This window comes from Aegilops tauschii, chromosome 1 (assembly GCF_002575655.3).
Source record: "Aegilops tauschii subsp. strangulata cultivar AL8/78 chromosome 1, Aet v6.0, whole genome shotgun sequence".
Lineage (NCBI taxonomy): Eukaryota > Viridiplantae > Streptophyta > Magnoliopsida > Poales > Poaceae > Aegilops > Aegilops tauschii.
Genome location: NC_053035.3, coordinates 76508794 through 76533747, shown reverse-complemented (window position 1 = coordinate 76533747; position 24954 = coordinate 76508794). Strand labels below are relative to the sequence as shown.

Below are 24954 nucleotides of genomic sequence, written 5' to 3'. Positions count from 1 at the left end.
CCTTGTGGGTGTGCTTATTGTGTCGTGTGAGACGAGAGATGAAGGTAAATGGCCGCAGGAATAAAAGGGGGCCGGGCGGCATGGATTCTCGGCGCGTCCGCATGGCAGTTTTTGCAGCGGGTAACTGCATCGTCGTGCCGCGCCCGGTGCAACCGCTTGCACACGAACGTGCGTGATCGTGTGCTGGCCCCAAACACTAGCAGCGCACGTGGAGGGACGAGGGCAGAGCACCCGGAGGGACGAGAGAGTAGAGCTCGCGCGGCGGGACGCGAGCAGAGTGCGCCGTGGCTGCCTGAACCGCAAGCAGCCACACACATAGAGCAGTTGAACACGCAGGAAATGGTCGCCTACAAGCCGGCCGACCATTGCATCCCTGCGTAGAGAGCAGCCGTGTGCTACTACCTCCATCTAGTCTATAGTCGCCTTTATATTCTGTGCCATACTTTGTCCTTAAATTTAACCAACAAAATGTTAATGCATGTTTTAAAAATTATATAATTGGAAACTATGTTCAAATACAAATCCAACTATATAATCTTTGGGGACATGCATTCGCATTTTATTAGTTAAATCATACTTATAAACCAGGACGGTGGTATAGTAGGTAATTAAATTGCAAACGTTTTTTTATTAACCGTATGTCTACGTGGCCTTTCATCCTCCTCTCGCACGTCTTGTCACCGCGCTGCCGCAGACAGCTTACATCGCAAGCTTGCGCAGCGCGCGGGGGCGTTCTTTTGGCCAAACGGTGACGCCAACGAATCATCGGTGAGCCAGTTCCCACGCAACCTCGCAGGTTCCCGCGCAAGCTTCCCCCCCCCCCCCCCCCCCCGACTCGGTGAAATCCCCCAAAATCCCAATGCTTACCTGCCTGCTATAAAAACCCTCACGGCCGGCGAGTCGCGCGTCGCATTTTCCCCTCCCTCCCTGTAGCTTATCTCGTCTGCTTCTCCCACAATTGCCAATGGCACCGGTCCATCGTCGTCGCTCAGCCACTCTGCCATCATCAGAGGACAGCTCCAGCTGGGAGGCTACACCGCAGCGGCGGCGCAGTCCTCGGCGTAGTGTAGTGCGCGTGGCGTCCCTGTTCGGTGTGAGCGGAACACTCACCACATGCTCTGCCGCCGGTGCCCGTCGGCTGCTGTTGCTGCCACACCACCATCGAAAGCCAGGGCCATCGCCCGCTCCGCCGCCGCGGCCCGAAGGCGGGAGGTGGCCGTCGTGGCCGCCACCCCACTACCGGCCACTGTGGCCATCACCCGCTCCGCCACCGCGGCCCGAATGCGGGAGGTGGTGGTCGTGGCCACCACCCCGTCGTCAGCCGCTGTGGCCGCCAGCCCACCGTCGACCGCCGGGGTCATCACGCGCTCCGCCACCACCACCCGAAGGCGGGAGGCGGAGGTGGATGCCTGCACGTGCGTCAGCGACCTTGCGCGCTACACCGTTTTCCTGCAGGAGGAGGAAGAGCGCCTCGTCGAGCATGCAAAGAGCCTTACCGCCGCCGTGGCCGCGGCACACGTCGCCTCAGAGGCGAGGAATCAGGAGATCTACGAGGAGAACCACCGCTTCGAGAGGGGTCTTCTGGAGCAGCAGAGGGCGTTCGAGGTGAGCGTCGCTGAAGCTGCAACAAAGGCAGGCACCGTATTGCGGTTGCCCAGCTCGTCGGTAGGCTCCTCCTCCTCCGCCTCTTACTGAGCACGCTCGGCAGAGGAGAGGCAGCCGAAAGTAGTATACAAAGCCCCTCCACAGTAGTAGTAGTAGTAGTAGTAGTAGTAGTAGTAGTAGTAGTAGTAGTAATATTTAGGGGCTATTTTGTTCAGTTCATTTGACTATAGATGTGGTGGAACTGTACAACGTACTTAAAATTAGCTAGTATATATAGTTGAACTAGCTAACAATTGGGGAAAAGTTTGGTCGGTTCAGCTGTCGAGTTGAAATGTTTGTATAAATTAAGAACGACTGCTTAATCTATGAATGAAATCTATGCTTAATTACTGAATTTTAGTTGCAAAAATTAGATACTGCTAGTGATTTTTAGCTTCATATTTTGACAAATTGCAGTGTTACAAGGATTGACAAATCTTACCAAATTGTTTGTACGTGGTTGCGCACGGGTCATCCAAAACAACCATTTGCGTTGAAAGGATGCACAAATCCTACGCTGCTCTCACTTTGCATACGGGTGTTCTATCTAAAACGTTTGTGATCAAGAGCTGCAGAAATCCTGCTCGGCACATTTTCTCTTGGCTTCCTGGGGAAGCTGTCGGTTTGCATACGGGTATCTATCTATCTATTATGGAAAATGCTTCTTTCCAGCCGACTGATCTCTCGCTCTCGTAAATCTCCTCGCGCACCGTCCGATCGCGAGAGATCCGACGGACCCGGTGTAGCGCCCGACGCGAGAGATCTATCGGGTCGGCGTTTTCCCTCACCCGCACCCCCTTCCGAACACCGCAACATTTCCCCTTTCCCCTTCGTTCCTCTCGCCCTCGCTCCAAATCTCCGATGCGACGGTCGTCGCGGCGTCCAGCTCCTGGGGCGGCGAAGCTGACGCGAGGTCGACGAGGGGAGGCGCGCGAGGAGGTCCGCGAGGAGGCGGCTGAAGACATGGACGGCGACAATCTGCAGGACAGGTACCTCGGATCCTTCTCCAAAATAATACGGAAATCCGCAGCAGAAATTCGTAGTAGAAAGGCCAGACGATCTATTTTTGGGGAGGCGGATCGCCGGCTCGCCGGAGTTTTAGTGGCGGGCTCGTCGGTAGACATCTATTTTTGGGAGAGGCGGGGTGGTCTTTGTTCTGGATCTGGAGCAGGAGTTTTGCCAGAGCCCATACACTCTCTCCGGGATCTCGCGCTCGCAACTGCCTCTGTTTCAAGCTTGTTGCAATCTTCCACGTCTTTTTCACTGCACCTTGCTGAAGGTCATCAGTGATGGCATGTGTGTGTGTGTGCTGCTGCTTTTTTGACAGGTTTCGGTGGTGCTCACGACTAATGCTGCAATGTCGTCGACTGCATGTGGATTTATGCAGACGGTTGCTGCTGTTTTTATGTGTGTAGCAGGTCTGATGATGCAGAGATATGATTAGACGGTTTTTTGCATTTGTAGTACTTGCGAGTTGTAGATTTTAGTGTAGTTTTGTCTGTTGTTGTGTTTGTTCAGGAGGCAGTTGTGTTGCATTGCAGTACATGTTACCCCAGGATTTTTACCCATATTGCATGGAAATTGCAGAAGTAGTTGTTTGTGTTTGTTTTTATTTGATATCTGTTAGTGATAGCTATATAAGTTTTCCCTTTCAGAAGTTAGTGAAGATGCTACATTGCATTTTTTATGTGGCCTCCTAAAATGAATGACCAACCAGCATTTTCATGCAATGACCAAGTACATTTCAGATTTTTTTTCACAAGTTTCAGATTTTTCATGCATTCCTTCTCTATAGCTTTTAGTGTTGTTAATGGGTGTTCTGAACATTTCCTTTTTGTTTTTTTTGCAGTGATCCAAAAATGGATGATGATGAATCTTCCGATGGGTCGTTTTCAACGCGCTTTTCAGCTAGCTGTTTGCGTGAGGTTGCAGAGAAGGAGCTGAATGCTAACAAGAGGGCAGTGCTAGAGAAGTCGAGTTTTGGTTCGTTGTTGAAGATCAGACCATTTTCTGTACCTCTTGAGCTGATTGACTGGGTAGTTATGAGAATTGACACTAAGCATTCTTTGTTCAGGTACCTTCAAATCACCCTTTGGCCCATTTCATTTTGTGTGTGTCTCTGTTGCAATGTTCTTTATTTGGAATTGCATAGCAATGTTCTTCGTCCTCAAATTTGACATGTGCCTTTTGGCAGCCATAAAAAGAAGACTATATTGTTCACTAGAGACATGGTGCAAAAAAAAATTAATGTCCCATCCGGACCAAGGGTAGTGGAGCTGCTGAAGAGGAACGAACGTTGCGAGCTGCGCGACATATATCGAGAAGGCACAAGGGCTCCAATTAAGAAATCCATTTCTGTAATCAAGAAAGCATCGGATAATGATGTTGTTACTTTAGAGAGGACTTGGGTTCTTTTATGCCTTGCTCTCGTGCTAGTTCCTGGCACCGGCAACATGGTCTCGTTGGACTACCTTGCTAGCTTGAAGGACTTGGATGAACTGAATGAGTTTGCGTGGGACGAGCATGTGTTGGCAACTGCGTTGAGGGAGGCGAGGAATTACCAACTAAAGAGGGAGGCTGGGGCAAGTGGCTTCTGGATAGGGGGTTGTCTACCTATGTTCGTGGTATGCCAAACGCAAATCATTTTTGTCTATGTTTTCATTGGTTCATATTTTTGCTTTACTTTATTTTATTTTATTCTGCTCGCAACAATCATATGTACGATACAACCTTCTGATTTGTTTTCTTTTTCAAAAATATATGTAGTTAATTTACATGGATTTCCTGGATGTGCCTCGGTCATTGATTAGTGAGGAGACGTTCAACTACTCGCTGCCCAGGGCTTGCTTTGTGTGCAATGCAGATTTTGAGCTTGTTAAAGAATTTGACAGGAACAAGCTCACCCTCGAGAAGGTTGATTTTGGAAAGCGCAATGTAAGAGCAGACCCAATCTTCCTTTTTTTAAAGATTTCTTTCGGTGATAAACATCTTACTTTCTTCTTTTTGGTGATTGTTGTATGAAGCATCGTCCTTTGTCTCAAACGCCATATGCAGTACTGAAGGCGGACAAGCAATGTGAGGGTCAGAATCAACATCATCCGGCAAATATCACTAATAGAGCTGACAAAGCCAACACTCAAGTCAGTGTTGAGGGTGATTTAGGTGCCAAGTTTCGCGTCTCTCTGGATGAGTGGCTGCAGCCGCTCCCTTCCTGCCAAGAGTTAGAGGTAGAAATGCACTACCTTTTGTTAGTGCATGATTTTGCTTCTTTGTGTTCTTTTGATCTTCTTTTTTCATTTTTATTTATGCTTACCCCCATTTGTTTGTTTCTTATTTTCTGTGCCAGATACCTTTGCACTTGAAGCCTATATATGAGAAGCACAAAATTCTCTATACGGCAGAGTTGAAGAATGTTGTTACCTCTTTTGGGCAGGTCCTGCAGTCAACTTTCTGCAAGCGGTTGGGTCTCATGTTGATGGAAGCGCACTCCAATGCAGTGTCAAACCATGAGCACAGGAGTGAAGGTTTTGTCGCCCCAAGAGTCATTGCAACAAGAAGTGTCGAGCACACGGGAGCGGTGACTTTTGGCACCCCAACAGCCACTGCAGCAGGCATTGCTATCCACTCTTCCAAGTGTCCATTATCGGATCCTGATTCCTGGGCAGAAGCAGGTGCTGATGATCAGAACAAGGCACAACCTGGTGGTGTAGTTGCTGCTCCCAAAGTAGTGGAGACCGGTGCATTAGCTGAGAAGGTTGGGGTGGAAGCGGAACAGGGGGCGGGTCAAAGCACAAGCGTTGCTAAGCGTTCCAGGGCTGCTGCGTTGCAACAAGGTGAGAGTAGCAATCATTCTCATGGGAAGGATTGTGTGGAGCAAGAGGAAGTTATACATCAGGGCGGAAAGGTGACCCCCAAAGATGCTTGCAACATGGATCCTTCGGGAGCTTCTGATAAGGTTGAAACACCAGTTCTTTCCCAGGGCACGGTGCAGGCAATGATGGTAACTGCCTTGGAGTGGGAAGATGGCCCATCTTGTGCTCTTTTCTCGGAGGGGACCAAAGACTGTGAGTGGATGAATCAAAAAGTAGACATACCAGTCAAGCATGTGCAGACAGCAAATGCTTCTAGCTCTGATGTGCAGAATTCAATCCCATCAGTGCCAAACTTTGACAACACTCCTCAAGTTGAAAGGCCTAGCAACCTCCCAACCGCAACAGTTGACATAGCTCCAAAGCTCCCTAGGGCAAACGACATTCCGGGGCCTGTGTTTGATGTGTCCCCCATCTCATTCAAAAACGCTTCCTCCGATGGACCTCAAGGTTTTTTCTTGCTTCAGAACACAAGCTCCTTTTTATCCAAGAGTTTTCTCAGTGCGTTTCCTTTTTGCATTCTCATTTTTCTTTCTGTTTTTTGTGTTGTTGCAATGTTGTGCAGTAGTAGTGGATTTGCACGAGACAACCGAGGCGAATGTTGAGGTCAGGGGTGAGTCCAACAGTCTTGGTAAACAGTCAAAGAAGAAAAGGGTGGCTGTCTCCCCAGACAATGTGCCAACGATGAAGAAGATTAAGGTTGATGCACACGGTGATGCCTTACACCATCAGTATGTAATGACCAGATACAAGACAAGAAAACCAAAGAAAAACGAGCTTCTGTGAGTCATATGATGATGCTTTTCTATTACTCATTTTTGCCTGAAATCTTTTTTTTTTGTTTCCATAGATGAAAGAGTTTGATATGTGAGCATATCTCTTGCTGTTTTTATCTAAAATCAACACAAATTTTCTTTTGCAGGCCCGACTTCATTGAAATAGATGGCTTCCATACATCTCTCGAGAATTTTCATGCATCTCTAAAGCCAAGAGCGGAGATTGACAATGAGGTCATGACCTTATACCTGAAGACATTCAACTATGATCAGTCCGTGAAGAAGAAGAAGCCAAAAAAAATTGTTTTCTCAGTGTTGATGAGTGTTAGTGTTCAAATCTGTTTTTTTCTATCTGTTTGTTTCAATGCTTTTTTTATTTATCATATAGTTGTGGTCTGCCCTCTAATATTTTTGTTTTGTTTTGTGATTTTCTCCATCAGTTGAAACTCAGTGCTGAGCCAGATGTGTTTGATCCGAAGGTGTGCGAAAAAGAATTTAAGAATGCTTGCTTACAAAATCACATTTCAAAATCTGACCTAGTAAGTTCTTATCTTGTTCCATCTTGCATTCTTTTTCTATTTTTTTCATTTTTTTTCTAAATGGATTTTCTGGTTCTGCTTTGTTTTGATGCATTGCAGCTATTCTTCATGGTTGTACACAAAAGGCACTGGGCAGTAGTAGTTGTTAACATCACCCAAAAGGAGTTCAATATCTTTGACTCCATTAGGAACTCGGAAGACCTTTTTGAGATGGACAGGATCACTAAGAATGTGGTAATGCTCCTGTTGGAGTTTGGCGCAACAAATCTTTTCCTTCTTTTTGCTTTTCCACACCGCACACTTATGCATTTTGTTTGTCCATGTTTTATCGGGTTTGATCAGGTCGCAAACATCAAGAGTGTTGCAATGAGGGAGCCACTTTTTAAGCACAATCTCGAGTCTTACTCGCTATTCACCCCACTTGATTACCCTCAACAAAAAACTTAGTAAGCATTTTTATCCCAGAAGAATATGTGTTTATTTTGCATTTAGAGACATTTTTCTCTTTTTTCACCTAAAGCTGCTTTTGCATTTTATAACTATATACCTTCTATTTTTTCAGCTATAACTGTGGCTACTATAGTATTTTATACGTGGAGAATTGGGATGGCCTTGTTATGCTGTCATTTGGCGAGGTATTTTCTTTAGATAGCAAACCATATTTTTTTTTGTAATTCTTCTCAACTTGATTGGGATCTGTTTCATGACTAAATTTTTACTTGTTTCCTGTCTTATTGCTTCCTAGGATTACATCCCAAACCTTCGGAAACGCATTGCAGCAGATCTGTTGAGACACCCAAGCAACAAGTTGGACCCCGTGCATCAGCTGAAGCTGCTTCTTCAGCGTTAGATGGGTGTTTTCGAGCTTCTGCAACAGGTGGAGTCATGGCGGCGGTGGCCTAGTACTGCTGACGCGAGTTATTGTAGCTAGCTAGAGTGTAGTTGGGAGCATGTTCTTGTCGCCAGCTCGAGTGTAGTTGAGAGCTTGTTCTTCTAGCCAGCTCAACTGAACTTTTTTCACAATGCAACTCTGAATGAAGCACAGGAATGTTTCAGTGTGTGACTGTATGCAAGGATTTGTTTTTTGTGAAGCCTATTCAAGATTGTTTGTCAGCTTATGCAAGGATTATTTGTTTTTTACTTGCCTTTTCAAGAAGATTGTTGATATACTTTGTCTGTACCTGGCTTGAGATCTTTTTTTTCTCACAAGTAGTTACAGTGTATCTGCTAGTATCTCTATTACTCATATGGAATTAGTAATTACAGTGAATATACACCTTTTTTATATGGATTTAGTAATTACAGTGAAGTTCGACATCATCAATGAAAGTCAATACACTGTACTCACACATGTAATCGTGTGTGAAGTTGAATAATCGCAACAATAGGGTGGGGTTGGGGCGATTGTCGGGCTGTTGTTTCTCTTCATCTTCATAACTTTTCAATCTCACTAAAACAAAAGGAAATGTAATGCAATATCCTTTCTATGTGGCAACGGGCATGTCAAAAGTTTTTGCTGCAGTTTCTCCAGTGTGTTTTTTATGGAAAAGTTTTTAAAACAGGATGCTTCAATGTACTTGTATGTTTAAGTAGCCAGCAACAACATCATGCATTGTTGTCCCAAGGAAACCTTTCAAAATAAAAGCTACAATGGTGGAAGTACAATGAGCCAGCAACAATATCATAAGCAACAAGGGGAATTGTAATTTCAGAAAAAGAAGAACATTATATCAGGCACAACTCAATGCATGATGAAATAACTACTTTTTGTCCTCTAATGTAAATTGCACCATTCTCTTTGTCAATAAACTAATCTATGTAACCAATATTACAAATGTGTAGTAGCAAGAGAGTTTTCTTTTTCTTTTTCTGGTCGAAGTTGATCACAGCCTAAGCTCTGTTGCTCTAGCCATGCTAGCATCTGTCTTCATTGCAGCTTTTAGGTAGGGACATTCTTGCACAGCATGACCTTGCTCTTCACAGTAGGGACATTTTTTGACCCCCATTGCAGCCTTCAAGTACTGGCATGTTTGGACACCGTGACCTTCTTCGTTGCAGTACGAACAAGGAGGCGCTTTCTTCTTTGGTCCAGGTTTTCCTCTGGGCTTGGTTTGCTTCTTTTCATCTTTCTTAGCTTTATTCTTATGTGCATCTTCTCGTTGCTCAAGCAGAGTCTTTCTCCTCTTTGATTTTTCAGTCGGACGCCCTTTTTTTGGAACACGTGCGGGGTTCTGAAGCATGGCATCGCCATCAGGTTGCGGCACAGTGGTTGGCTCGGGGGTTTGTTGTTGTTGCATTGCTTGCGGCTGATTTGCTTCCTGTTGTTCTGGGAGTGCCCCTTGCTTTGCTGCAGCTATGAGGGGCTCAAGTTGGTGAGCTGCATCATTCATTATTTTGTAGGCAAGATCGTTGCTGCAAGCTTGTGAAGCCAACCATGTATACTTTCTGCACAAGGCGTTGTACTTGAGAGTGTTGGTTGCAGGGTGCCCAAAATCTAGGAGACATCCACCACCGCTCATTGCCGTTGTCGCAGCTTCTGACCACCTCTCTAGCATGTATCTTTGTGGAATTTTTTGGACATTGAGATGCACCATTACCCTTATGATGTGTGCACAAATAATCCCATTCATCTCAAAACAGTTGCAGCTGCATTCAAACTTCTCCTCTGCCAACACAACATTCACTGAAAATATTCGGGGGTTCTCAAAGTAATTTGAGTGCAGCTCAAACCTCACGCTTGCATTGTCAAGAGCAGGGGCCAGGTTCATGATGAAGCCTGTTGATGCCATGACCTCTTTTTGAAACTTGAGAAACACGCTTCGGGTATAGAAGTGAACTGCTTGGCGCTCAAAGTTGTACCTGAATGTTGCAATGAAAAGGTCAATGATTTTGAGTTTTTCAAGTTCCCTGTTCTAACTTTTTCTCTCTACAAAGCACACACATACCTTGAGTAAAGTGGTGCAGTTGTTGCGTGGCCTATGAAATATTGATTATCTTCACGGTCCAACATTGTTTCTTGAAGCACCTCATATTGTTGTACAAATCTCCAGACAGAGTCTTGAGGGTTGACAAATGTCTTGAAGTAGGAGTTGAGACCCTCAGACTACCCTGTAGTGCTTGTAAATGGGAAGAAGTTCTTTCGGAAGTATGCTGGAGCCCATGTCTCTCGCTTACGCCACATGTTGCTTAGATGTCTGTTGTCAACCAATTCAAAGCAATGCAGCATATGCTGCCAATTCTCCTCGAACTCATCCACCGTCTCCGAATCATTGATAACCCCATAGAAAACCTGCTCAAAATTTTCATCCATGCTCAGGATCCTACCCAACTTTTCCCTTGCTTTTCGCTGGACGTGCCATTTGCAGCACCTATGCACTGTGTTTGGGAAGACATCTTTTATTGCTGTTTCCATTGCCTTGTCCTGGTCAGTCATTAGGTTCAACGGGTGCTCATTATTCATTGCAATCATCCAATGTTGAAACACCCACTTGAAAGTTTCTATTTGTTCATTTGGCACCAAGGCACAACCTAGCAGCACGGTTTGCAAGTGGTTGTTCACACCAACAATAGGAGCGAAAGGCAGATTGTACCGATTTGTGCAAAATGTTGTGTCAAAGAACACACAATCTTTGTACTTTGGGTACAATGCTCTTGTCCTTCCATCCACCCAAAACAGAGCTGTCACTTCGTTTGTTTCTTTGTCAACTTCTGTTGCGTAGTAGAATTGAGCATTCTCAGCTTGACGCCTCTTAAAGTAAGCAACTGTCATATCCATGTCCTGAAATGACTGATTTTGTCGCAGCTTGGAACGCGCATTTGAAACATCCCTCTTCACATATGGCAGTTTCCTCCGGTCTCCGCCATGGACCATTCCAAGCATTCCCATGCAATTTGTAGTTGACAAGTTTACATCATGCATTGTCATCAGTAGTTGGTAATCTTCTTCTGGAATTTTGCGGTGTGAGCGGTAGAACCTCACAATCTCCTCATGCTGCATCAAAGGGTGTGTATGTTGTGCAACAAAGTAGGTAACAACCCACTTATTGCCCCTGAGGCCAACAATCATATGAGCTTTGCAATCATAACGAATAATCCGATTCCTCTGACGCTTGACTGTCACATCCATTTCAACCCCGGCCTGCTTGCTTGATGAGCTTCCCCCTGCTGCAATTCCTTCCGAGTGGCTGCTTGTCTCACATGTAGTCTCCGGTTTGCCAGCATGCACACATTGGAAGACCCTCTTGATAAGTTGTTGTGGACCTTTCTTCTGGCTGTTCTTTGAGGAAGCTATGCGTGAGCCAAAACCCGTTCCAAATGCGTAGTCATTATAGAACTTTTGGGCATCTTCAATTGAGTCAAATTCCATGCCAACATAGGGCAGAAGTGGCTGAGATGAAATATCATCATCCTCATCTGCATCATGCATTCCACCGTGAGTGTTTAGGACACCACCTGAATCCCCACCACCATGACTTGTGAAAGGTTGCTGAACAAAACTCTCCTCATTTGCCGCCCCATCTTCGGTATGCTACATCATTGCAACAACAGTAGAACAACACCATCAGTAGCAGTTGAACAGTATTTGAGGTCAACATTTCTTTGCAAGAGAAACATTTTTATAGATGAAACATCAACATGTATATCAGTAGTATATTTTTTCATTGCAGCATGTTTATAAGATCTATAGGTAGTACTGTAGTAGTACATTTTACGACATTTTTTGGTCCTGCATAACTTTTTTATCAACTTCAAATAATATTTTTTTTCATCATAGAGTTTTTGTGCTTGCTGAAATCCATAGACTAACACCACTATAACATGCATAAGGTCTCTAATCTACTACTGTTTTTTGCTATTTTCAGCAGCAAAAATATTTTTCTGAAGCTGAATTTTCAACATTTTTTTTGCAATATTTGAAATCTAAAGCAAAGCAAACATTCAGTAGTCTTACATCCTCTGAATTTAAAGCAAGCAAACATGCAGTGCTGTTGCATTCTCTGAATCAAAGCAACATTCAGGGTCACTGAAAGTAACCTTTTCCAATTTTACACAACCTTTTTTTCTTGTTACTGAACTGAACCAAAGCAACATAACGTGTAGTTTCAAACATTTTTGTTTTTTCTACTTTTTGTGAATTAAAACCAATTAGCATATCAACATCCAATGAGCATAACTGGCAAATGTCAATGCAGCACATAAACAAGTGGAGGATTTCAGAGGATTTGGCAGCAGGGGAAGCTCACCCAATTTGCAGCGGATCCAGCCGGAGGAGCATCAGAGAAAACAATTGGAGGATCTCGGTACATGCGCGTAGCAGAACTTTGTCGCCTGAGATCGAAGGCGCTCGCCGGAGCTGAAGTCGTCCGCCGGGGAACAGCCGAACCCTCACCGGAGCTACCACCTATGGCGGAGTAGGCCATGTCTCTGGCGATGTGGTGCGCCATCGCGGGCAGGGGGTGGGGGGTGGGGTTGGGGAAGAGGTGGAGGGAAGGGGAGGCGGCCGCCGGATCGCGACCGATCCCCGGTGGGGCGAAAGCGCCCGCGATCTGCGGGTGGGGATCGACCTATCCCCGTTTCATTGCAACCGCTCGCGTGGAGGTGGGAGCGTGCGCGTGGTTCAGCTCGCGTGGATCGGACGGACCAGCGTTGTTCGATCGGACGGACGCGAACGCGGTTTACAAATCCAGCATATCACCCGACCTACGCCTAGCTGCGGCCATCTATTATATATATAATTAAAACAAGAGTAAAATAAGCCATCACGTTTGTCCATATATGCTAATCGTTTTTACACCATTTGATTAGAATAACAACGGCTGAGATTTAAAGTTTCTATGTAACATGTAAAAATATATGTACCAGCAATATTGAACCTTTATGTTGCCACGTTAGATGCATATAGAACCATAACACCAGGGCGCACGGGAAGAAATACATGGACACATATTGTTTTAAAAAAACTTGGACACGTATTGTTTGAGTCCAATACAATCAGGTACGAACTGATGCATGTCCGAATTGGAAAGCAAAAAAGGGAAAAATAAAAAACAAAACGCTTACACATATCCAAGAGCAATAAAACTTGGACACGTATTGTTTGAGTCCAATACAATCAGGTACGAACTGATGCATGTCCGAATTGGAAAGCAAAAAAGGGAAAAATAAAAAACAAAACGCTTACACATATCCAAGAGCAATACAAACTCCAGGAGCCACACGTTTGCATGCTTCGAATACATGGACAATATGGACTAGGCAATTGGCAAAAAAAAACTGGTCCCTTCTCTCACATGATCCATCTCGTCTTCCCTGAAGCAGGTTCCACGTCCCTTGCCACACACGTTTTATAAAGAAGATCAATTCCTATGGTTTCCAAATTCCTGGGGCTATAGCCGTCACTTCTGATCCTTCCTTCCCTGTCGTCAGCGAGGCACCGCTGAAGCGCTTGAGCAGCCTAGGAGAAGAAGAGTAGGGTAGGTTCAAATCAGCAGCATGAGGGATAAGGCGGCCATGACTAAGGTGACATATTGAGGAGCAGGACGCAGCGATAGGGAGGCAGAGATTGCTTCTTCGGCCTTCGTCCACTTCTTCGCCTTGCACATGCATACCCACCCACACCGTTGCCTCCAAGCTAGGATGAACGTAACCACGGTCCAGCGGCAAAAACTTAGGTCTGAGACACATCCGCCTACAAGCCACCATAGCTGACAGCTATGTGATGCTCGAGCTCCGACTCTTCTTTGGATCATCAGTTCTCAGGTTTGTTCATCTTCTGCGTACCTCAATTTCGTGGCTTCTGGAACAAACAGATATGCGTAGTTGAGATGTTAGATTCTCCATGAATGTGGTTAGAGCCTTAGACTAATGATGTGACGCAAGACCATTGCATAGCTACCTCTACTCTGATCGGATTTATACACCAAGGTTAATCTTATTTGCAAAGCTATAAAAAATTATCTACATTATCTTTACAACAAAAATGCTTAACTGTGTATTTATGGAATTGTACAAAATTTATTTACATATTCATCATAGCAAAAATGTGTCATTGATTATGCACATTACATAGGTGAATTAATCTCCAAATTTGGATGCCAATGGATTATTCACCCAAATGAAGCATGTGGAATCAAGAATAACCAAAAAAATCACAAACTCGCTTCTGTCCCATAATATAAGACGTTTTTGGCATTGTGTACTGCCAGAAAACGTCATATATTATCGAACAGAGGGAGCATAATGGAACCATATCTGGATCATTTATGTCTCTTAACTTCCTCGGGTTGCTATTGGGTGATTTTTTAAGGATTTTTCTTTCACAACAATAGCTATAATAGATTTGTTACAACAAAATATTCAAATGATCATGTTGTGATTGTCGCAAACTAACTACAAAGAAAACTGACAAGAACTTTCATATTATATTTAATCTGTAGTGAAAATTGTGGTATATATCTATAAATTCTAACCCCTGGTAAGCATATTCTACTAATTTGAACAGGAACTTCCATATTATACTTACTCTGGTCCTTCCTTCCCTGTCGTCGGCAAGGCACCCGCTGAAGCGCTCGAGCAGTCTAGGAGAAGAAGAGTAGGGCAGATTCAAATCAGCAGCATGAGGGATAAGGCGGCCATGACTAAGGTGACATATTGAGGAGCAGGATGCAGCGATAGGGAGGCAGAGATTGCTTCTTCGGCCTTCGTCCACTTCTTCGCCTTGCACATGCATACCCACCCACACCGTTGCCTCCAAGCTAGGATGAACGTAACCACGGTCCAGCGGCAAAAACTTAGGTCTGAGACACATCCGCCTACAAGCCACCATAGCTGACAGCTATGTGATGCTCGAGCTCCGACTCTTCTTTGGATCATCAGTTCTCAGGTTTGTTCATCTTCTGCGTACCTCAATTTCGTGGCTTCTGCAACAAACAGATATGCGTAGTTGAGATGTTAGATTCTCCATGAATGTGGTTAGAGCCTTAGACTAATGATGTGACGCAAGACCATTGCATAGCTACCTCTACTCTGATCGGATTTATACACCAAGGTTAATCTTATTTGCAAAGCTATAAAAAATTATCTACATTATCTTTACAACAAAAATGCTTAACTGTGTATTTATGGAATTGTACAAAATTTATTTACATATTCATCATAGCAAAAATGTGTCATTGATTATGCACATTACATAGGTGAATTAATCTCCAAATTTGGATGCCAATGGATTATTCACCCAAATGAAGCATGTGGAATCAAGAATAACCAAAAAAATCACAAACTCGCTTCTGTCCCATAATATAAGACGTTTTTGGCATTGTGTACTGCCAGAAAACGTCATATATTATCGAACAGAGGGAGCATAATGGAACCATATCTGGATCATTTATGTCTCTTAACTTCCTCGGGTTGCTATTGGGTGATTTTTTAAGGATTTTTCTTTCACAACAATAGCTATAATAGATTTGTTACAACAAAATATTCAAATGATCATGTTGTGATTGTCGCAAACTAACTACAAAGAAAACTGACAAGAACTTTCACATTATATTTAATCTGTAGTGACAATTGTGGTATATATCTATAAATTCTAACAGCTGGTAAGCATATTCTACTAATTTGAACAGGAACTTCCATATTATACTTACTCTGGTCCTTCCTTCCCTGTCGTCGGCAAGGCACCCGCTGAAGCGCTCGAGCAGTCTAGGAGAAGAAGAGTAGGGCAGATTCAAATCAGCAGCATGAGGGATAAGGCGGCCATGACTAAGGTGACATATTGAGGAGCAGGACGCAGCGATAGGGAGGCAGAGATTGCTACTTCGGCCTTCGTCCACTTCTTCGCCCTGCACATGCATATCTTCCCGCACCATTTCCTCCAAGCTAGGATGAATGTAACCACGGTCCAGCGGCAACAACTTAGGTCTGAGAAACATCCGCCCACAAGCCACCATAGCTGACGGCTATGTGATGCTCGAGCTCCGACTCTTCTTTGGATCATCAGTTCTCAGGTTTGTTCATCTTCTACATACCTCAATTTCGTGGCTTCTGGAACAAACAGATATGCGTAGTTGAGATGTTAGATTCTCCATGAATGTGGTTAGAGCCTTAGACTAATGATGTGACGCATGACCATTGCATAGTTACCTCTACTCTGATTGTATTTATACACCAAGGTTAATCTTATTTGCAAAGCTATAAAAAATTATCTACATTATCTTTACAACAAAAATGCCTGACTGTGTATTTATGGAATTGTACAGAATTTATTTACATATTCATCATAGCAAAAATGTGTCATTGATTATGCACATTACATAGGTGAATTAATCTCCAAATTTGGTTATCATTAAATAGTAAGCAGACTATATGTATTTACAAATATATTGTAAGAGTACTTGACAACGACCAGGATAGGAAGGATACTTATTAGTAGATTGTAAGGGTGCGAATATTAAACTATGAAAAAGAATCTGATAGTATAATTTTCTGGAAGACATGCACTTTTGTCAGTTTATTGTTGTGGGTAATAAATAAAACCTCTATATCTCATCCAACAATTTCAATTTAAAAAAACCATGACTAGATCTTCGGTACCATATGACACCTAAAACACATGTAAAATTTCAACCATTGTATGTCGACTAACACATATATACAATATTTCAATTCACAAATTAATCCCATCTTGCTCGAACACGGAAAAAAAAATTGAACACTTCATGGTGATTTGAAGGAACTATAAGACTTAATCCGCATTAGAAAGGATGCTTATCATCAGCACTTACATTTGATAGGATTCCGGCAGCAACAACAATGAGGAGGGTAACAACAGTGGCCGCCCTCAGGCGCTGCTCATCTTGCTGCTATATTATTTGCCCCGCGATCTCCTTATACGAATATGTCGCCGTTACCCCATACCTCTCTTGGACCATAGCCGCTGTTCCACCCTCTCCCGTGTGCTTCAGATGCAACCGTTCTCCATTAGCCTGCCTTGGCCAACCACTGCTTTGTGATATATGCTGCCCTAGAATTGATGCCCTTCCACCAACAAGCTTAGACCCAGTAAAGTGATTTCGTCCCAGAAATTCACCAACCGGTGGTCCATGCTCCGTGAAATCCCTCACCGCTAATTGATCTCAGGAAACCCAGCGATTATAGATCAAATATGTGGAACAAGTCTTATGTTTTGATTCATCTTCGTCACATGAAACTATGCAGTAAGTTGTGCATGATGATAGGCTTCAGATGTTGTACTTGAATGATACTTTAACAAAAACAAACAAATCTTCAATGTCATAGGCACCACCTACAACACATGTAGAAATCCAACCAATTGTATGTGACATATGAACCAGATTACCATTAATAAATGAAGGCCTTCTTGCAAGGACGGGGTAACAACAAATAAAAGAAACAAACACTTCATAGTGCTACGGATGAATTATAAGCAATAATCTACCATTAGACAACAAGATTGGTTCCTCTGGGGTGCAAAAGGTTGTTCTAATTCAGAAGAAAAAAGTGTACAAAACGATTGGTGTACTGCCCTACAAAATTTGTAGAAGTGGCACGAACATTGAATCAGAACTTTTAAACTCTAGCATTAGTCAATAAGATTCCAGAAGCAAGATAAGAGAACATGGGTGTAGCTACTTCAGATGCCTTGCATTTGTATGTTCGCCAATATAGCATTGCCGGCGTTATGCATGTCTCACTTCAGGCTGATTCTTTTGCTACCTAGCTCAGCAAATGTGAATGTAAACGTAAACCTCTTTTTTTGGTCAAAGAAAAATTAGATGCAAAAAACCCTTGCTAGGTTGAGATCAACCTAATTAGGCGGATCCATATGTTCGCTTTAGTCTGTTCTCTAAGTACAAATGCCCTTTTCCACACGGAAAGTTGTAATGTGAGTATCGCTTAGCAGTAAAATTTTAAAAAACTAATTCTGAATTCAAGCTGGGAATTTTGGAGTACTTACTAATGGTAGGAGTTCGACAACACAAAAAATGAGGGTAGCAACTAAGCAGCGGCCAGCAGACACCAACATCCAGAACCTCGGCCACTGCAGCGAGCCTCAAGCAGTGAAAGTTTGATCCACGCACTCATCCAGCCTCATGCGTCTCCCAAGGATCAAATCCACCTCCCCAAGGAATTAAAATATGAAGAAAATCACCTATCTGTACCGGCACCAGTGGCCTCGCCGGCGACCACCCTCCGCCTTTCCAGCTCGGCGACGGCGAGATGCGCCCTGGCTGGTGGGCGGCGATACAACCGCAGCTCGAATCAGACCTGGAGGATCCCCTTCCTATCATTGGCCATGCACGGGCTGTCGGTGCTCCGGTCACGCGAGGGCAGGCTCGATCTGTTTTCTCCTCCGCGGTGGACAAAGAAATGGGAGAAGAGATGTACACACTCTAGGATAAGTTTACCCTGTTGTGAATTCTAAGGGGTAACGAATATATTTTAATACTATTACTTTTTTTCTAGAATTAGGTACATTTCTTACACCGGTGGGTCTACTTGCTACAGACTTTGGTAGTATTGTAGAAATATAAAGACAGACTTTGGTATTGCCACCACCACCATGGATTAGGACCATGCCAGAATGGATTGGGACCATCACACCTTGACGCATGGTTTGTTTATTTCAAGAAGATTTGTTCATTGCTTACCCAGCCAGTCAGCATGCAACAAGAAATAAAATTTGCCGATTTAAACTAAAATAACACATGAAGATAATTGGAACACGAAGGAACATGTGACGAAGCTACAAAATAGCATAAAGTAGTTTTCAATTGACAAAAAAATTAAATTGCATACAATGTTAAAAGGCAGAAATGCAAGTCCAAATAATTGTAACAGAATAACATAACAAAGTTCATTTACCAATAATGTAAAATATAACATAATTAAGGTCCCATGATTTAGCTATATAGAGCATTATTCACATTAGAAGGAAACATGTGGCTCTAATGCGCAGTAATCCGTTGGGACATTCAAAAGGTTTACCGTTAAAAATCTAAAATATATTCATAAATGAACTAATTCTCTTTAACGTATAGTAAAACATGCTTTATTTTTTTACTTCAATACAATATAACATATTTAATTATCACCTATATTTAGAATGGCAAAACATACTAACAATAAATCTAGCCGCGCAATTGCGCGGGTGCACCCTCTAGTTCTAACTAAAACGTTTGCGATGAGTGTTTTATATTTAAAAAGCGATTTAAACTGCAGCTTGGGCGCCATTAATGGAGAGGATGCGAGCAAGGTGGGCAGTCATTGAAGTCAAAGGGCTCGCTTCCTAGTGAGCCTGCGCAGCGTACAGCTCGCACGCTTCTCGGTGAGCTTGCGCATTCGAGGACAGCTTGCCCGCCTCTCGGTCAGCCTGCGCACCGGACGGCGCACGCACGCCTCCCGTTTAGTCAAGGTCAACCAGCTGTCCGCATGGCACCTCCTACAGCCATTAAAACCAAGACACGTGGCGTCACGTGAATGGTTAACAGAACGCACATGGTTTGAATTATACAAACGTTTGAGATATTAATGTGGCCGCTATTTTTTCAAAATGCCTTTGTTGGCTATCATTATTCGAGTGTGCCTTCTCCCATAATGGACATGAAAAATACCACAGCATGTCGGTGCCATTCCATGATAGCATGCCAAGTTTCATGAATTGCAGACGAGTTTTGGATTTATTATAATTTAAAAACCAGGCATCTCAATGTTTTGCCGGCAATCAACGGTGCCCTGGTGTTTGAAATTCATACCAATTTCTTGCATGAGACCTAAGCATGCACCCAAGGACACAGATTTGATTTTTTAACCAATTTATATGCCCTGGAGCATGTGCATGTAGTTCAAATTTGAATTATGCACATAAATGCATTGAAAACTCAGTTAATGCATAAAAATGTCCGAACGAACCCCAAAAATCACAAAAACTCACACAACACTCCTGTTCTTCTATGTTGACATGAGAAAAAAAAATTCAAACCAATAAGAGGCAATGGATATTGTTTCGTCCTCAAAGGTGGGACGTTCACTACCAAAAATCATCATCCTTGTTGTGAGAAGCTCCGGTTTGTGAGAAGCATATACCCAAACTTGCCCAAATGGGACAAAAAATTTACCACGGCATGTTGATGCCACTCCATGATAGCATGCCAAGTTTCATGAATTTCAGACAAGTTTTGGATTTACTAGAATTTAAAAACCAGGCATCTCAGTGTTTTACCGGCAATCAACGGTGCCCTGGTGTTTGAAATTCATTCCCATTTCTTGCATGGCACCTAAGCATGCACCCAAGGACACAGATTTGATTTTTCAACCAATTTATATGCACTTGAGCATGTGCATGTAGTTCAAATTTGAATTATGCACATAAATGCATTGAAAACTCAGTTAATGCATAAAAATGTCCAAACGAACCCCAAAAAATCATAAAAAATCACACAACACTCCTGTTGTTCTATGTTGACACGAGAAAAATTTGAAAGCAATAAGAGGCAATGGATATCGTTTCGTCCCCAAAGGTGGGACGTTCCCTACCGAAAACCATCATGCTTGTTGTGAGAAGCTCCGGTTTGTGAGAAGCGTATCCCAAAACCTTCCCCAAATGGGACAAAAAATTTACCACGGCATGCTGATGCCGCTCCATGATAGCATGCCAAGTCTCATGAATTTCAGACGAGTTTTGGATTTACTAGAATTTAAAACCAGGCATCTCAATGTTTTGCCGGCAATCAATGGTGTCCTCGTGTTTGAAATTCATTCCCATTTCTTGCATGGGACCTAAGCATGCACCCAAGGACACATATTTGATTTTTCAACCAATTTATATGCACTAGAGCATGTGCATGTAGTTCAAATTTGAATTATGCACATAAATGCATTGAAAACTCAGTTAATGCATAAAAATGTCCAAACGAACCCCGAAAAATCACAAAAATTCACACAACACTCCTCTTGTTCTATGTTAACACGAGAAAAAAATTTGAAAGCAATAAGAGGTAATGGATATCGTTTCGTCCCCAAAGGTGGGACGTTCCCTACCGAAAACCATCATGCTTGTTCTGAGAAGCTCCGGTTTGTGAGAAGCATATACCCAAACCTGCCCCAAATGGGACAAAAAATTCACCACGGCATTTTGATGCCGCTCCATGATAGCATGCCAACTCTCGTGAATTTTAGATGAGTTTTGGATTTACTAGAATTTAAAAATCAGGCATCTCAATGTTTTGCCGGCAATCAACGGTGCCCTGGTGTTTGAAATTCATTCCCATTTCTTGCATGGGACCTAAGAATGCACCCAAGGACACATATTTGATTTTTCAACCAATTTATATGCACTGGAGCATGTGCATGTAGTTCAAATTTGAATTATGCACATAAATGCATTGAAAACTCAGTTAATGCATAAAAGTGTCCAAACGAACCCCAAAAATTACGAGAAAAAAAACACAACACTCCTGTTGTTCTATGTTGACACGAGAAAAAATTGAAAGCAATAAGAGGCAATGGATATCGTTTCGTCCCCAAAGGTGGGACGTTCCCTACCGAAAACCATCATGCTTGTTCTGAGAAGCTCCGGTTAGTGAGAAGCATATACCCAAACCTGCCCCAAATGGGACAAAAGTTTTACCATGGCATGTTGATGCCGCTCCATGTTAGCATGCCAAGTTTCATGAATTTCAGACGAGTTTTGGATTTACTAGAATTTAAAAACCAGGCATCTCAATGTTTTGTCGGCAATCAACGGTGGCCTGGTGTTTGAAATTCATTCCCATTTCTTGCATGCGCCCTTAGCATGCACCCAAGGACACACATTTGATTTTTCAACCAATTTATATGCACTGGAGCAAGTGCATGTAGTTCAAATTTCAATTATGCACATAAATGCATTGAAAACTCAGTTAATGCATAAAAATGTCCAAACGAACCCCAACAAATCACAAAAATTCACACAACACTCCTTTTGTTCTTTATTGACACGAGAAAAATTTGAAAGCAATAAGAGGCAATGGATATCGTTTCGTCCCCAAAGGTGGGGCGTTCCCTACCGAAAACCATCATGCTTGTCGTGAGAAGCTCCGGTTCGTGAGAAGCATATACCCAAACCTGCCCGAAATGGGACAAAAATTTTACCACGACACGTTGATGCCGCTCCAAGATAGCATGCCAAGTCTCATGAATTTCGGACGAGTTTTGGATTTACTAGAATTTAAAAACCAGGCATCTCAATGTTTTGCCGGCAATCAACGGTGCCCTGGTGTTTGAAATTCATTCCCATTTCTTGCATGGGACCTAACCATGCACCCAAGGACACAGATTTGATTTTTCAACCAATTTATATGCACTGGAGCATGTGCATGTAGTTGAAATTTTAATTATGCACAGAAATGCATTGAAAACTCAGTTAATGCATAAAAATGTCCAAACGAACCCCGAAAAATCACGAAAATGCACACAACACTCCTGTTGTTCTATGTTGACACGAGAAAAAATTTGAAAGCAATAACAGGCAATGGATATCGTTTCATCCCCAAAGGTGGGACGTTCCCTACCGAAAACCATCATGCTTGTTGTGAGAAGCTCCGGTTTGTGAGAAGCATATACCCAAACCTGCCCCAAATGGGACAAAAATTTTACCACTGCATGTTGATGCCGCTCCATGATAGCATGCCATGTTTTATGAATTTTAGACGTGTTTTGGATTTACTAGAATTTAAAAACCAGGCATCTCAATGTTTTGTCGGTAATCAACGGTGCCCCGGTGTTTGAAATTCATTCCCATTTCTTGCATGGGACCTAAGCATGCATCCAAGGACACAGATTTAACTTTCCAACCAATTTATATGCATTGGAGCATGTGCATGTAGTTTAATTTTGAATTGTGCACCTGAAATGGCTAGAAAACCAATTTAATGTATAAAATGTTCAAATAAACCCTAAATAATTACAATTCTTTTACGACACACATATAGTTGCATGTTCACTCCAGATAAAATGTCTAGCAATTCAAACACCGTCCATTGCCGCTATGACCCCATTATGTAATTCAAATCAAGATGAAAAATCAAGTAGATCGCACACTGTTTATTATCAGCAACCGTCACTACAAAAAAATACACTTCCGTGATGATACGTGTTTGTCACAGTAGGTCGCGTTTTTGTCATGCATGTACATGCATGACGATTTTATGACAGAATCAAGATAGTCATACCTGTGCTGTCGTAGAAGTGTTCCATGACATTACCAAAATTATCATCACGGAAGTGTCCACTTCCATGACGATAAATCGCGCGTCACAGAAGTGCTTTCGTCAAGGGTGACCGACACGTGGCATCCACCGTAACGGAACGCCGTTAAGCTATCGGGTCGGATTTTGGATCCGATGACCCGTTAACAGCCCTGACCAATGGGAAATTTCCACGTGTAAAATTCTGATTGGCCGAAGGGAACACCTGTCAGCTCGTCAGTGGGCCAGATGTCGTCCGTCCATTGGAGGAGACATGCCTATGATACGTCGACAGATGGCTGGGCCCAACAGAGGCCCATATAGGTTAAAAAGGTCGGCCCAGTCAAAGGCCCGTAGAACTTAATCAGGTACTAGTGGGCCAGTCCAATAACGGCCTGCTTAATAAAGGCCCATTTACGGCCCGAAGCCAGATCTGGCCCGTTAATTGTTCGCCCAATATTTGGGCCCATTTACGGCCCGAAGCCAGATCTGGCCTGTTAATTGTTCGCCCAATATTTGGGCCCATTTGCGGCCCGAAGCCAGATCTGGCCCGTTAATTGTTCACTGAATATTTGGGCCCAACTACAGCCCAGTGACTTTTGGCCTGTTAGAGGCCTGATGCAGACATGGGCCCATTTCAGCCCGGTGTGACTTTCGGCCTGGGAATGGCCCGTGCTGCCCATGGGCCATATATGGTCCGACGGGACATCGGGCCCACTAACGGCCCGTGCTAAAGGTGGCAACAGTTAAGCCCAACGTGACTTTGGGCCTGTTAAAGGCCTGTCGCGTAATTCGGCCCGTTGATGCCTGTGTTAAGCTTTCGACCTCTTAAAGGCCCATGATATCAGTGGGCCAACTAAGGCCCGAGATATGTTTCGGCCTGGTAACGACCCGTGAGCTAACTGGGCCCAAAACGACCCGGTCTACATTTCGGCCTGTTGAAGGCCCGTCGACGACTAGTGAAAATTGAGGCCCAACATGCAATTTGGCCTACTAAAGGCCCCTGGTTTCATCTCGGTCGTAACAGGCCCATACAATATTCAGCCTGTTAATGGCCCAACGCTACCTGGGCCAAACTAAGCGCTGGGTCGACAAAAGGCCCAACTAAAATATAGGCCGGTGTAAGTTTGGGCCTGGCGCAATGTGTGAAGGCCCCAATCATTCGGGCCCAAGAAAGACGCAGGCCGGCCCAATTGTGGCCCGCTAAAAACCTGGCCCGTTAGAGTCGAATGTTTCGGTCCGGTCGACTACATCTGATTTTTTTCAAATAGCGAATGATGGCAGTAACTAGTAGGAATTAAGAACAAACCTACTCTATACAATAAAGAAATTACGGCATAGTAACTAAGAATAAAACTACAGTATACAATAAAGGATTTAAGGTATATTACATCCACTAGCATCGAAGTTTGCTACCAGTGATCATAAAGCGCAACGAAGAAGCAGATTACAAAACTGGGCACCATTGCAGCGTAACAAAATAATACTGAACCGAGACCACTTCCAAGACAGTTCAAGAAAGGTTAGCCTTGCGGGGGAACTGCTGCGCAAGCTGCTGAGCAAGGCTGTGAGACCGGCCTAGCATGTCGGTCATAGCTTCCAGGTGTAACTGTTTAGCGATGAGGTTCTCATTGGTGTTCTCCGCAATCTTTCTTAGAGATAGGACTTCAAGTCGAAGTTGAGTTGCAGAATGCCTTTCTGCTAGAACTTGGGACTGAAGAAGTCGAACTGATTCAGACGACGAATTCTGTGAGCTTGTCTAACTGTTAGTCTCAAGTGACTTGAACACTGCATCAAGACAAGACTTTGGGGTTGTCTCGCTATCTTCAAGATGTTTTGCCTTCTTTGCTGCAATATATGTTGGGTTTGTCTCACAGCCTTC

The 24954-nt window shown here is 43.5% G+C and overlaps 3 protein-coding genes and 2 long non-coding RNA genes across 5 annotated transcripts; 3 read left to right on the top strand and 2 right to left on the bottom strand.

The window, feature by feature from the left end:
• The first annotated feature begins 2963 nt into the window (after positions 1 to 2963).
• On the top strand, positions 2964 to 6384 carry LOC120969896 (uncharacterized). Its single transcript, XM_045231388.2, has 6 exons — positions 2964 to 3718; positions 3839 to 4578; positions 4668 to 4871; positions 4991 to 5963; positions 6079 to 6212; positions 6364 to 6384. Exons 2-6 carry the CDS (start codon positions 4420 to 4422, stop codon positions 6382 to 6384), a joined length of 1491 nt encoding a protein of 496 aa, XP_045087323.2. The 5' UTR covers positions 2964 to 3718; positions 3839 to 4419.
• LOC120973343 (ubiquitin-like-specific protease ESD4) lies at positions 5953 to 7863 on the top strand. Its single transcript, XM_040398867.2, has 6 exons — positions 5953 to 6295; positions 6436 to 6613; positions 6730 to 7062; positions 7171 to 7274; positions 7391 to 7463; positions 7574 to 7863. Exons 3-6 carry the CDS (start codon positions 6889 to 6891, stop codon positions 7676 to 7678), a joined length of 456 nt encoding a protein of 151 aa, XP_040254801.1. The 5' UTR covers positions 5953 to 6295; positions 6436 to 6613; positions 6730 to 6888; the 3' UTR covers positions 7679 to 7863.
• Positions 7864 to 9599: 1736 nt separating this feature from the next.
• LOC109733081 (protein FAR1-RELATED SEQUENCE 5-like) lies at positions 9600 to 12312 on the bottom strand. Its single transcript, XM_020292282.4, has 3 exons — positions 12072 to 12312; positions 9774 to 11356; positions 9600 to 9687 (listed from the first exon to the last, which is right to left on the bottom strand). Exons 1-2 carry the CDS (start codon positions 12270 to 12272, stop codon positions 9932 to 9934), a joined length of 1626 nt encoding a protein of 541 aa, XP_020147871.3. The 5' UTR covers positions 12273 to 12312; the 3' UTR covers positions 9600 to 9687; positions 9774 to 9931.
• A 448-nt stretch (positions 12313 to 12760) lies between these two features.
• LOC109733074 (uncharacterized) lies at positions 12761 to 18083 on the bottom strand. The gene is made up of 5 exons (XR_002225527.4): positions 17804 to 18083; positions 16611 to 17131; positions 15474 to 15870; positions 14351 to 14747; positions 12761 to 13624 (listed from the first exon to the last, which is right to left on the bottom strand). It is a non-coding gene; the product is annotated as an uncharacterized lncRNA (long non-coding RNA).
• On the top strand, positions 14430 to 18404 carry LOC141041696 (uncharacterized). Its single transcript, XR_012202797.1, has 2 exons — positions 14430 to 14710; positions 15453 to 18404. It is a non-coding gene; the product is annotated as an uncharacterized lncRNA (long non-coding RNA).
• Positions 18405 to 24954: the final 6550 nt, after the last annotated feature.

Coding starts and splice junctions, on each gene's coding strand:
- LOC120969896 (XM_045231388.2), top strand. CDS start 4,420: ATGGATTTCCTGGATGTGCCTCGGTCATTGATTAGTGAGGAGACGTTC. Junction 4,872..4,990: donor CTTCCTGCCAAGAGTTAGAG/GTAGAAATGCAC, acceptor TTTCTGTGCCAG/ATACCTTTGCACTTGAAGCC. Junction 5,964..6,078: donor TTCCTCCGATGGACCTCAAG/GTTTTTTCTTGC, acceptor AATGTTGTGCAG/TAGTAGTGGATTTGCACGAG.
- LOC120973343 (XM_040398867.2), top strand. CDS start 6,889: ATGGATTTTCTGGTTCTGCTTTGTTTTGATGCATTGCAGCTATTCTTC. Junction 7,063..7,170: donor ACAGGATCACTAAGAATGTG/GTAATGCTCCTG, acceptor GGGTTTGATCAG/GTCGCAAACATCAAGAGTGT. Junction 7,275..7,390: donor TACCCTCAACAAAAAACTTA/GTAAGCATTTTT, acceptor CTATTTTTTCAG/CTATAACTGTGGCTACTATA.
- LOC109733081 (XM_020292282.4), bottom strand. CDS start 12,272: ATGGCGCACCACATCGCCAGAGACATGGCCTACTCCGCCATAGGTGGT. Junction 11,357..12,071: donor CTGGATCCGCTGCAAATTGG/GTGAGCTTCCCC, acceptor GCAATGATGTAG/CATACCGAAGATGGGGCGGC.